This window comes from Microchirus variegatus, assembly GCF_963457635.1.
Source record: "Microchirus variegatus genome assembly, chromosome: 4".
In the NCBI taxonomy this organism is placed as follows: domain Eukaryota; kingdom Metazoa; phylum Chordata; class Actinopteri; order Pleuronectiformes; family Soleidae; genus Microchirus; species Microchirus variegatus.
The window spans coordinates 30,114,808-30,127,154 of NC_139805.1; the positions used below are offsets into that span (position 1 = coordinate 30,114,808).

The window sequence follows — 12,347 nt, forward strand, 5'->3', positions numbered from 1 at the left end:
GATGAATAAATGTGTTTGATATAAAAAGCGTTACTCATTCAGTTTTACATCGGCAATAAATAGGTCATGAGGAGGATTTCCTTCTCTGTAGTTGTTTGTGGTTGCCATGGTGCAAGTTTTTTTTCCAAGATAAACACAATGTAGAACAGGCCGGCCTTTCATCATTGTAAGGATTATGTTTCTCATCTGCTGGTGGGTGCACAGACAACTTTAAAGCTGACATGTTTTTTACAGTAATGTTGATGTACAAAGGTTTATTTTCATGTTATTACAATTATCAGCACACAGATTCATTCAGATTCATCGATACACTAAAATAATGCGATATTTCATGGCATGATACATATATATACATTCTTTTAAGCGCTGTATCAGTAAATTGGCGTCATTCTTGACAGTGGTGATGTAGTTGACCCTCCGACAGCTAGTTGGCACTCATTAGATAAACAAAACAATTTTCCCATTTGCTTATATTAGTGCCAATATATCATACTGTAGTCTGTGTGTCAGGATATCATATCTGTATAATATCGACAGAAAAACACAGCCCAAGTGAACATAGTTAAGAAGTTGGCTTAACAAAATGTTAAAGTCAGAACAGAAACACGAACACTCCCATCATCATATTACGTGTTACTGAAAGTATTGAGACACATAATGCAACACATATGTGAGGGAGAGCAAATAGAAGGCCTCCCTTATTGATTTCTCCCTGAGATCATAAACTCAGCTTTAAGACATCTCACTGTCACAGAAGCACATTTGTGCTCAGGAAGTGAGCTTCACAAAGATCAGCCTCCTTTGTAGAGAAGCCAGCAAGGGAGAGAGAAAAAAGAAAATCCCCCTTTTTTTTCATGTTAGATCATATTTCACAACTGCTGTTGAGGTTGTGAAGTTTTCAATGCCCCTGGAGTGGAACCCGCACCCCCTGCTGTGGACCGCTTAGCACCTGCTGCCCCCTGATGGTGGACCCTTAGCATCGCATCCAGCGCTCCTTCTTGCTCAGTGGGTAACCTCTATCGACTTGCAGCATCAGCTGGTTCACTCTCCAGTACTCGTCTCCCTTGAAGAAGAAGATCTTGCCGTTGGTCCAGGTGAGGGCTGCGTCCACTCTGGACGGTAATCCAGTGAAGAGCATGGAGAGCGGTTTGGGGTACAGACTTAAGTCGTTGTACTTCAGTTCATCCCACTGCCAGTACTCTGAACCCTAAACATACACATTTATTCAGAAAAATAACAGATTCTGCAAAAACATGAGGAAAAGGCCCCGGCTTCTCAAATATCGATGTCAGATACCTTAATGAAGATCAGCTTCTTGTTCTCCTCCAGGTATAACGCCGCATCGATGTTCGGAGGAATCCTTTTCACCAGTTTGGGGTAGCCGTAGTCCAGCAGGAACCTGGTGTACTTCCACACTTTATTCCCTGTGACCACACATGGTCCATCATTCACACACAGGCTGCTGAACTGAGAGGAGCTTTTGTCACAGTGTTGTGCAAAGACTGTACCTTTGAAGAAGTAGGTCTTGTTGGTTCTCTGTGAGTGCACAGCAGCGTTCAGGTTCCCAGGAAGTCCATTCCACAGCCTGACGACTTTTATGGGTGTGTTGTGTCCGAGGTCAGAGATGGTCCACACGTATTCACCGCTGAAAGCAAAGGTTTTCCTCCAAGGACCTGATAGATAGATAGATAGATAGATAGATAGATAGATAGATAGATAGATAGATAGATAGATAGATAGATAGATAGATAGATAGATAGATAGATAGATAGATAGATAGATAGATAGATAGATAGATAGATAGATAGATAGATAGATAGATAGATAGATAGATAGATAGATAGATAGATAGATAGATAGATAGATACCTAACATGATGGCGTCCAGTGTGGCAGTGCAGGGGTCAGGGATGTGGTCAGGTTGGTTGCTGCTCTCTGTAGGAAACAGACTGTCTGGAGTCGGTGAACTGGCTAAAGTGCTGGTGATGCGTTTTCCTTTAAAACAGAGAAGATACAAGTTTTAGGGTAGATAAACACACACAGACACATGCTCTCCATACTTAAACCTATGTCATGTTTTATGATAAACAATGTACTGGGGAAATAAACAGTGAGACCTAGATTTACAAGCCATCAGATACTGTAACTACAAGTTCATTATGCACAGTATATAAAATAATATAATATAATGTAATATAGTGGTCAATATTGACAGAACACAGTGAGAAAAAGCCATACTGTTTACATTTTAATTATAATGTAGCTCATTGGATACTGGACTATGATACTGGATACACACACACACACCCACACACATACATTTATATATATATATATATATATATATATATATATATACATATAAAATTCTCCTAATATGTCACAGAGACTCAGGAATAATGTTCATATAACAAACTGAACTCACCAACAACAACAGTACAGCCAAAATATTTGCATTAAATAAATATTTTTTCATGTTTTGGCATGTGGCGCCACCTACCGCCGTCTACCAATCATTGCAGTCAGTAGAGTCTCAGCTGCCGAGCAACCACGGGTTGCCAGTTACATCAGAAAACGAAACCTAAAAGACCTTGGTATTTTTAATTTGAATGTAGTAACCGTTTTTGGCCACATTCTTACATATGGCGCCTTTAAATGTTGGTCAGTGTGTTGTCCAGACATAACACACGTAACCTTTTGTGTTGACATTTCTTCATTAAAGAAGTTGCAAATGTCAGTCTCCAGAGTCAGAACAAAACTGTGCAGCAGTTGTATTATTTACAAAATTAGTTTTAACTTTCACAATTCATCTCTTTGGGGGAATTTAAATCAATTTAAAAGACTGACTCTTGGTCATTGTTCCAAGAGTCTTTGTAATTGTTGTTAATGCTGTGCCTTATTTTACTCCTTTTATTGTTGTACTGTATATTGAACAGATACTTTCTCTCTTTCTTTTTGATAATTGTTGTTATTATTACAGTAATAGCAACTTATTTATGTGGTAAATACACAAGTAATAGTAAAAATTTGAAAAAGTGTATGCTACATAAGGGAGGATGGATTTCAACTCACAAATATATGGTAATTAGCTATCTTGATTTACAAAATGTTTAATTTTTACAGTGTTATAGTTAATTCTCATTACTGAACGGTTACATGGATATTTACATGGTATTTCTATGGTTCTCACCAAGCTGGGAATTACATTAGAAATCCAATTATTCCATGTATGATTTCCTTTCCACATTTTGTTTACTAGATCATTTCATAAGTGTTTCTTGATAGTTTGGATGTCTTCAAAATGAATGTAGAAAAAAATGAACATAAAGAAAGGTCATATTATGTGAGGGTGTGTCCAAACTTTTGACTTGTTCTGTAATATACATATTAATATGTATAAAATAATATTGATTATGTATATTTCAAATACAATATCTCGACAATATCTTCTTATAACACACTGACTCACCGTAAAGTGTCTGTATGCCATTCACGTCATCTGAATGCAGTCTGAAGTTGACACGGTAACCAGAGTAGACCGGTGCCATCAGAGCACTTCTGAACTGAGAGTGACCCAGACCCAGAGCGTGGCCGATTTCATGGGCAGCAACAATACGCAGATTAGTCCCATAATATGATCCTTCTGTCCAGAACTCGTCCTCATCAAAGTGAACTATACCAGACTCTGGTGACTCAGCATGAGCCAGTACCTGACCTGTGGGCCGTGACAGAACAAATCAACAATTTATGTCTGTGTTTGTTAGTGGGAAAAAAAAGGCCAGTATTTCACAATCCTGAAAGAAAACACTAACCACGTCCATCAAACGGGACTGGACAGTATCCGTCTTTCTTGTGGAAGGAGATCTTGATGTCCGCTCTGCCATAGTCCACCTCTCTGAAGATCAGAGCAGCCACATCGCTCCAGTACTTGAAGGCAGAGCGAATGGCTGCTCTGACATCTGTCTGCTTCATGTCAGGTGTGAAGTTGTAGATGCGATAAGTCAGACTCCTCTTCCTCCAATGACCTGAAGGAGAGGAAAATAATATGTTTTAAACTGAAATGTCACCACAACATTTAGTGACATGAAGATGGACAATGAAGTCTTCAACTCTCCTGCTTTTCTTCCACAGTATTCTGTCCATCCATCACAATATGTCATCTGTCTTTTATAAACAGTTCTCTCTTTATTTGGACATCATGTAAAGGTGCATTATGTAACAAATCTAAATCTAAATCTAAAGCAACTGGCCATAAAATCCTCCTACTATGTCACAGAGACTCAGAAATAATGTTCATATAACAAACTGAACTCACCAACAACAACAGTACAGACAAAATATTTGCATTAAAAAAAATATTATTATTATTATAATATTAAAACGAAATCTAAAAGACCTCGGTATTTTGAAGTTGAATGTAGTAACCGTTTTTGGCCACATTCTTACATATCGCACCTTTAAATCTGTTGTTCTCTCACACAGACAACCATCCACTTTGTTCTTAAGATAAGATAAGATGAGATGAGATAAGATAGGGGAATTTACAGTGTCACAGCAACAAAGACAGTCAAGGTAATAAATAATAAACATGCATTTTCAAATCTGTGAAAGTAAAATATATTTTTAAAAATCTACAATACATCTATAAAAAGGAAATACATTAGAGATATAGGTTAGGTTGCCAGAATATATTCAGTATGATATATATATACAGATTGTACACAAGTTAAACTCAAAATGATGAAAATGCTGTCTATAAATGTTCATCCAAGTGTGACAATACGCATCACACCATCACATGTACAGTCATTTCACAACTTGGCACACAGTTGTGAAAATGTGTGATTCATTGATTAGTTGTGAAATTCAAAACACAAAGTCTGCTTTGTGTAAGAAGTTAACAGATCTATATTCAGCTTCAAAGTCATTTAATCAACAGTTTGAGTCTAATGAACACAGGCACAAGCATAAATAAACACCAGCTCTATCGACTTAAAAAGACACAGATGTTCTGAAGGTAATGAATGAACAGTCAGACGTGTGTAACTCACCCATTACTCGGAATTTGTTAAACTTCTTGTTAAAGGGGTCGTGCAGGCCACAGCGAGGCTGTCTCATCACATCCAGGGTCGCTTCATCTAATTCTCCAGTAGGTGGCAGGTCATTCACCTTCTGAAAGACCCTGGACACAAAGGAGGGGGTGATCAAAACTCATAAAACTCATAAAAAATAAAATAAAATAGAGTATTGACTAAAAAAAAAGGATATTTAAGGGATTAATGCAACACCTAAATCACACTTTAGAATCTTTATTGATGCAAATTGAACAATGATTTGATAGCCAAATAATATGCTAACATCACCAGCTGTCCCCACTTTAGACTTTCTCCCACTCTGCTCTACTCTGTTTATAAACCTCAACTAAAACGCCATTTATTCTCCTTATATTACATTTTTATTGCTTTTATATTGCTATTGCTGTGTGTTTTATGTATTTATGTGACGTACAGCTCCTCAGTCAACCCTGTTCTTTTTAAACGTGCTATAGAAACACATTTAGATTGGATTATAATCCTTAGACGCCTGGATGAATGAGCACACAGAAAATCAAAGAGTGTGATAAATGATCCCTTAATCTAACACGTGCAATGTCTCACTCCCTGTATACTGTACGGGGTGTGTGTGTGTGTGTGTGTGTGTGTGTGTGTGTGTGTGTGTGTGTGTGTGTGTGTGTGTGTGTGTGTGTGTGTGTGTGTGTGTGTGTGTGTGTGTGTGTGTGTGTGTGTGTGTGTGTGTGTGTGTGTTACCTGAGGGCACCGATGATTTCCTCCAGGTAATGGGGGTCAGCAGGGTCAGCCGGCTCGTCCAGGTAACCATACTTCTTCAGATAGGCCTACACATGAACCAGCAGAAGCTTCAATTAAACTGCACAATACAACTGTTTCATGTGCAGAGGGAACTGTGATCATACCTCAGCTTCATTTAACTCTGTCCACTGCACCACTGCACAAAACGCTCCACTCAGGTTGAGCAGCAGCAGCAGCAGCAGCAGCAGTCCAGCACGGTCCATGTCCAAGTTTTCATCAACGTCCTCCCCGTCTCAAATATCCAGGGCAGATGTTTTAAAAGCTGGAGAAGTTGTCAGCTGAGTCACACAGCAGACACTGTTTGCTCTGTGAGCGTCTCCAGCGGTTTTTAACTCGGCCCCCGGAGCATGACTCACCCCTGTGGCTGTGATGATCCACCTCTGAAGAATGAGGATTACAAGAGCAGCCAGTTGACCCACAGCCAACACGTCTGCTGGTAAATGGTTCAGATGCTCGGGGAGGACATGGATCTCCAGCAGCAGTCTACACACTTCATAAAGTCCATTTTACAGCATCAACAGAAGCAGAAGACACATCTACAGTGGTTCAGTTCAGACAGAGACATTAACCCTGAACAAGAACATCATTGCCTCATTATTCCTTTATGATTGGGGCATTTTCTTTGTCCCCTGTTGTTAAGTGTGTGTCCTACACACCAACAGCAATTATCTCCACATTCCTGTTATTCTCTCACACACATGTCCCATCCAGGACATAATATATGTTTAACTGCAGCAGTTATTAGACCTGTACCTGCTCTCAGGTAACTCAGGATAAATCAGGACAAGGTTATATCAGGATAAGGTTTGTTATTTGGTTATTTAGCATACCTGAGAGGACACAAACATGTTTTCAACAACATAGTTTGTGATTGTTAAAGGTGCCATATGTTAGAATGTTGCCAAAAACGGTTACTACATTCAAATTCCAAATACCGAGGTCTTTTTGGTTTCGTTTTCTGACATAACTGGCAACCCGTGGTTGCTCGGCAGCTGAGACTCTACTGACTGCAATGAGTGGTACAAGGCGGTAGGTGGCGCCACATGCCAAAACATGATTTCAAATCATAAACATGATTTGCAGTCTGCATCAATTTTTTAATGCAAATATTTTGTCTGCACTGTTGATGTTGGTGAGTTCAGTTTGTTATATGAACATTATTCCTGAGTCTCTGTGACATATTAGGAGGATTTTAAGGCCAGATGATTTAGATTTATTACATAATGCACCTTTAAGTATTTGGAGTGTTTGAGGCACCAAATGTCCACATTTATTAGAGCAGGGGTGTCGAACTAAAGCCGAGGGTCAGACGAGGTCAAATAATATAAAATTCAGAACAAACAAAGCTTATAAATTACGCAAAGAAACAAAGCAGAGAAGAAATTTATAATTTAACAAGCAATGTTAAGATACATTAGTTAGTAAACACAATGGATACTCCGTCCATTCATCTATCTTCTACCACTTTATACTCCACCACAGTCTCAGCTGACATAGGGCAATAGGCGGAAGAAGAATAGTCTTCCTGCTGCAAAGGCAAGAGCGCAAACCACTGCACCAACCATGCAGCCCCTGGAGACTTCTCATGAAATAAAAGTCATTGATGTCATGTATCCATGTAATAGCCTCAGAGGGACTTACACTAGTTAGTTGGCGTACTCACAAAAGAACATAGCCACATTGGCTGGCTCTGTTGCCTCACAACAAGAAGGTTGCCAGTTTGGATCCCAGTTCGGTCAAGAGCCTTTCTGTGACATAATCACATAAATTAAAGTAAATCACATGGTGTGATGATAAAGAAGAGATGGGTCACACTTTCAAGGAACAGTCGTCATCTCACTGTGACATTTTTTGCTTAAACCACACATTTATGGTGACTATATTTCACAGTATCATTTATTTTTAATAATCCACTGATGTGGAAGGAAGTGGTTTAGCTGAAGCATGTGGAGGAAGTGGAGGTTTAAAAAATTGAATGACTTGTTTAGTGATCAGCTGTCATCAGCAACTTCTGTTACTATTCCTGTCCAAAGGAGACAACTTTGGTTTTGTTCTCGAAGACAAATTCAATTCCTTTTTGAGTCAGATCATCTGAACACATCAGCGGTGTCGTAACACTCACCGGCCACTTTATTAGGTACACCTATTCAGCTTCTTTTTAAAGCTGCAGTGCGTAACTTTTGGTGAGTTTTGTTGTTGTTGGTGTTATTGTTCTGTCTTTGTTTGCTCTTTATGCTAAAAAAAAAAAAAGTAATACTATCAGACCTGACTGAGGGAGTGTTCGTGTGATGCAATGATACTGCAATGTTGTCTGTGTTGACAGAAAACAGTAATGTTGCAAAAGGTGACAAAAGATCTACACGCCGCTATACTAAGAAACACAGAGAGAATTGTGAAGCTGATATTAGTTTATATTTAAAAGTTATAAACAGTTTTCAGAAACTTTAGTATGTATTGATGTATTTAGCATGTAAACATGGAGATAAGAACCTGCTGAAGTTTAAAGTGAGCATCAGTATGGGGAAATACAGGTGATTTGATTGTGACATGGTTGTTGTTGGGTATTACACAACCTATTGACCTACTGGGATTTTCACACACAACCATCTCTAGGTTTTATAGTAAATAGGCTGAAAAAAACAAACATGAATTATCCAGTGAGCAGCAGTTCTCTGGGTCAGAGGTCAATGTCCAGCCTGAGATGACATAAGGGCAACAGAAACTCAAACAACCACTCGTTAAAGTCCATCCATCCATCCATCCTCTACCGCTTTTTCCTCCACCAGAGGGTCGCGGGTGGTGCTGTGCCTATCTCAGCAGACATTGGGCGACAGGCGGGGTACGCCCTGGACAGTTCGCCAGTCCATCACAGGGCCACATATAGAGACAAACAACCATTCACTCACACACTCACACCTAGGGTCAATTTAGAGTGACCAAATTCACCTAATCCCCATTGTTCCGGAGTTGTTCCAAACGAGGCTCGAACCCAGGAACCCGGGTCTTCTTGCTGCAAAGGCAAGAGTGCTAACCACTACACCAACTGTGGGCCCCCCCTATAAAGTCACGGTATTAAATGAATGTGTAGAGAGTCAAATCCCAACATACATTAGCTCATATTAGACCCTATAACAAGGGTGTCACACTCAAATGACCTTCGTCAAGGGGGGGGGAATGGCTTCAAATTATATAACAATATTCCACCATGATAATGCTATATAAATATTTGTGACAATATTTAACAGAATTTCAAAATAAAACCCATAAATAACACATTTTTAACTCGATATTGATTGGAGGGCCACATGAATCGTGAGTTTGGAACCTCTGCACCTCTGTGAATAAGTGATTATATCAGATATGTTTGCAACTGTAGAGCAACGTTAAGTGAACATAAATAACAAAAGGTTGGTGTAGTGTTTCTATACTGTTTGAACCTCTCCTTGTAAACACAGTAGGACTGCTGGGCTGCATATGAAGTGAGTATAAACCTAGTACTAGCTGGTAAAACAGCCGGCTTCCAGATGTCAGTGCATGGTTGGCATCATATGGCCTCAGCTATACTACACAGACTGAAGCCTGAGACGACACACGAACACTGACACTGTTTCCAAGGAAGAATCATCTGTCTAAAATGATGTTATATCACACACTCCTCCACAGTCAAAGAATAATCCTGTCATTGTTGTGATAGAATCATTACTAATGATGAGAGAAAAAGGAACAGAAAGTAGGAATAATATAGGAGAGGGGTTTTTTGACATCCTGAAAAAGGAAGTGACAAAACACGCACACATTGTTTGTGTTTCAAACTCATAAAATGATTACTCAAAATAGTTGGTCCAAATTACTAAAGAATTATGAGACAGAATTTTTAATACTTTTCTCAAAGAAAATGTGTCATCTTGTCGTTAATCTTTCTCAGTGAGTGGTGTGTGGTTCATTGTCAGGGTTTTGAACAACAGAATGTCAGCAGAACACAACAGTCCTCACTGTCTGGGTCAAATAAACACAACTGTGTACATGTGTGTTCTGCTCACCACAGTTTGTAGTCATTTATGAGTCAAAGACAAATCAGAGAGACTAAAAAACCCCCGTCCACAGCAGGTTTGTCCCCCCAAGATCCACCAACAAAGGAATGAGTCCCACTGCAGATACAGTGCTATGTAAAAGTTTGGGCACCCCTGTAACTGTTCATGATTTTTCTTTATAAATCATTGGTCGTTTGAATAAGAAATTTCAGTTAAATATATCATATAGGAGACAAACACGGTGATATTTGAGAAGTGAAATAAAGTTTATATGATTTACAGAAAGCGATCAAGAATTATTTAAACAAAATTAAGCATGTGCATAAATTTAGACACCTTTGTCATTTTATTGATTTCAATACCTTTAGCACTAATTATTGGAACTTGGTTTGGTAACCTCAGTAACCCTTGACCTCCATACACAGGTGAATCCAATCATGAGAAAGAGTATTTAAGGAGGTAAATTGTAAGTGTTTCTCCTCTTTGCATCTTCTCTGAAGAGTGGCAACATAGGAGCCTCAAAACAACTCTCAAATGACCTGAAAACAATGATTGTTCAACATCATGGTTTAGGGAAAGGATACAGAAAGCTATCTCAGAGATTCAAGCTCTCAGTTTCAACTGTGAGGAACATTGTGAGGAATTGGTTGACCACAGGCACAGTTCTAGTTAAGGCCCGAAGTGGCAGAAAAAGAAAAATCTCAGATAAGCAGAGGCGAAGGATGGTGAGAACCATCACAGTCAACCCACAGACCAGCTCCAAAGATCTACAACATCATCTTGCTGCAGATGGTGTCACTGTCCATCGTATTCTGCGCACTTTACACAAGGAGATGCTGTATGGAAGAGTAATGCAGAAAAAGCCTCTTCTCTGCACCCGCCACAAACAGAGTCGCTTGAGGTATGCTGAAGCTCATTTGGAATAAGGTGCTGTGGACTGATGAAACTAAAATAGATTTATTTGGGCAAAACAAGGGGTATTATGCATGGTGGAAAAAGAACACAGCATTCCAAGAAAAACACTTGCTACCTACAGTAAAATTTGGTGGTTCCATCATGCTGTGGGGCTGTGTGGTCAGTGCAGGGACTGGGAATCTTGTTAAAGTTGAGGGTCGCATGGATTCCACTCAATATCAGCAGATTCTGGAGAACAATGTCCAGGAATCAGTGACAAAGGTGAAGTTGTGTCGGGGTTGGATCTTTCAACAAGACAACGACCCTAAACAGTGCTCAAAATCTACTAAGGCATTCATGCAGAGGAACAAATACAACGTTCTGGAATGACCATCTCAGTCCCCAGACCTGTATATTATTGAAAAGTTGTGGTGTGATTTAAAGCTCCTATATGATATATTTAACTGAAATTTCTTATTCAAACGACCAATGATTTATAAAGAAAAATCATGAACATTTACAGGGGTGCCCAAACTTTTGCATTCCACTGTAACATAAGAAAGAGAACTTTAATCTCGTATTCAGGGGAAAAGGCCGTGGTAGTCATCATCATAGCTATAGATCAGTACAATATAGCATTACAAAAAAAATCTGGGAATTGTGACATCTAGTGGTGACACTGTAGAATGTAGCAATGCGTTTCCATGCATTTTTCAGTTGGGACCACTGCAGAAACATGGCGTAAAGCATGGCCCTTGCCAAAAGTACACATTATACATAATTAAAATATTACATTTATTCTGAGGCTATATTATTATATTATATATTATAAATGATTTATACTGTTACAAACATACTACTGGGTTTGCCAATAAACCCTCTTTCTACTGTTACACACTGGACCTTTAATTAAATAAGCTGTTAATAACACAGTTGTGCTGATGAATTTACCACCTAGCCATAACCAGCCATTTTAAAAAGAACTCCCATAATGGAAGAAATAAATATATCTCAGTTCAAATACTGCTTTAAATAAAACAAAAAGGTTTTCCAAAACAAAAATGTTCTCATCTGATTAGCTTTTTCATCCGTCCTGAAATAACTACACCATATACGAATATATTTGAGATCAGCTCATCATTTTATGGTTTTATATTTTGGAACTTGTTTTTGCTCCAATTGAAAGTTTTAACCTGTGTTAATTCAAATGTCCTTTTAACTCTCTTCCTGCTGTTCTGTTTTAAAGCCATTTTTTACAGTTTCCTGTGAATACGCTTCATTGCATCACTGCATGAATTGTAAATAATAAAACTGCCCTGCCTTACTTTGGATTTGAATGAAGTTTACTTCCTTCTGTCACCAAGACACTGCTTGTGTCGCTTCCCCTCAGACTTACTGGACACCTCAGATGAACCTGAAGAGATTTGTGAAAAGACAACTCTTAAGGTCAGCTACTTTTTCTGGTCAGTTTATATCCTGTTTCTGTTACTTACTACATTTATGAATCACGTTGTAAAAGACTGCACAAGACATTTTAATTTAACAACTAAAAGAAA

At 38.8% G+C, this 12,347-nt stretch overlaps 1 protein-coding gene across 1 annotated transcript; it reads right to left on the reverse strand.

The window, feature by feature from the left end:
• Window positions 1-253: 253 nt before the first annotated feature.
• mmp19 (matrix metallopeptidase 19) lies at window positions 254-6,111 on the reverse strand. Its single transcript, XM_083888460.1, has 9 exons — window positions 5,971-6,111; window positions 5,807-5,892; window positions 5,051-5,181; window positions 3,812-4,024; window positions 3,469-3,714; window positions 1,869-1,994; window positions 1,509-1,673; window positions 1,297-1,424; window positions 254-1,207 (listed from the first exon to the last, which is right to left on the reverse strand). The coding sequence occupies exons 1-9, from the start codon at window positions 6,067-6,069 to the stop codon at window positions 974-976; spliced, it is 1,428 nt and encodes a 475-aa protein (XP_083744586.1). The 5' UTR covers window positions 6,070-6,111; the 3' UTR covers window positions 254-973.
• Between the last annotated feature and the right edge of the window lie 6,236 nt (window positions 6,112-12,347).

What these genes read in the sequence shown, in the direction of transcription:
- mmp19 (XM_083888460.1), bottom strand. Translation starts at nt 6,069, where the DNA reads ATGGACCGTGCTGGACTGCTGCTGCTGCTGCTGCTGCTGCTCAACCTG. An exon ending in CAGAGTTAAATGAAGCTGAG is followed by an intron (nt 5,893 to 5,970) that starts GTATGATCACAG and finishes GTTCATGTGTAG; the next exon opens with GCCTATCTGAAGAAGTATGG. An exon ending in TAACAAATTCCGAGTAATGG is followed by an intron (nt 4,025 to 5,050) that starts GTGAGTTACACA and finishes CCTCTCCTTCAG; the next exon opens with GTCATTGGAGGAAGAGGAGT.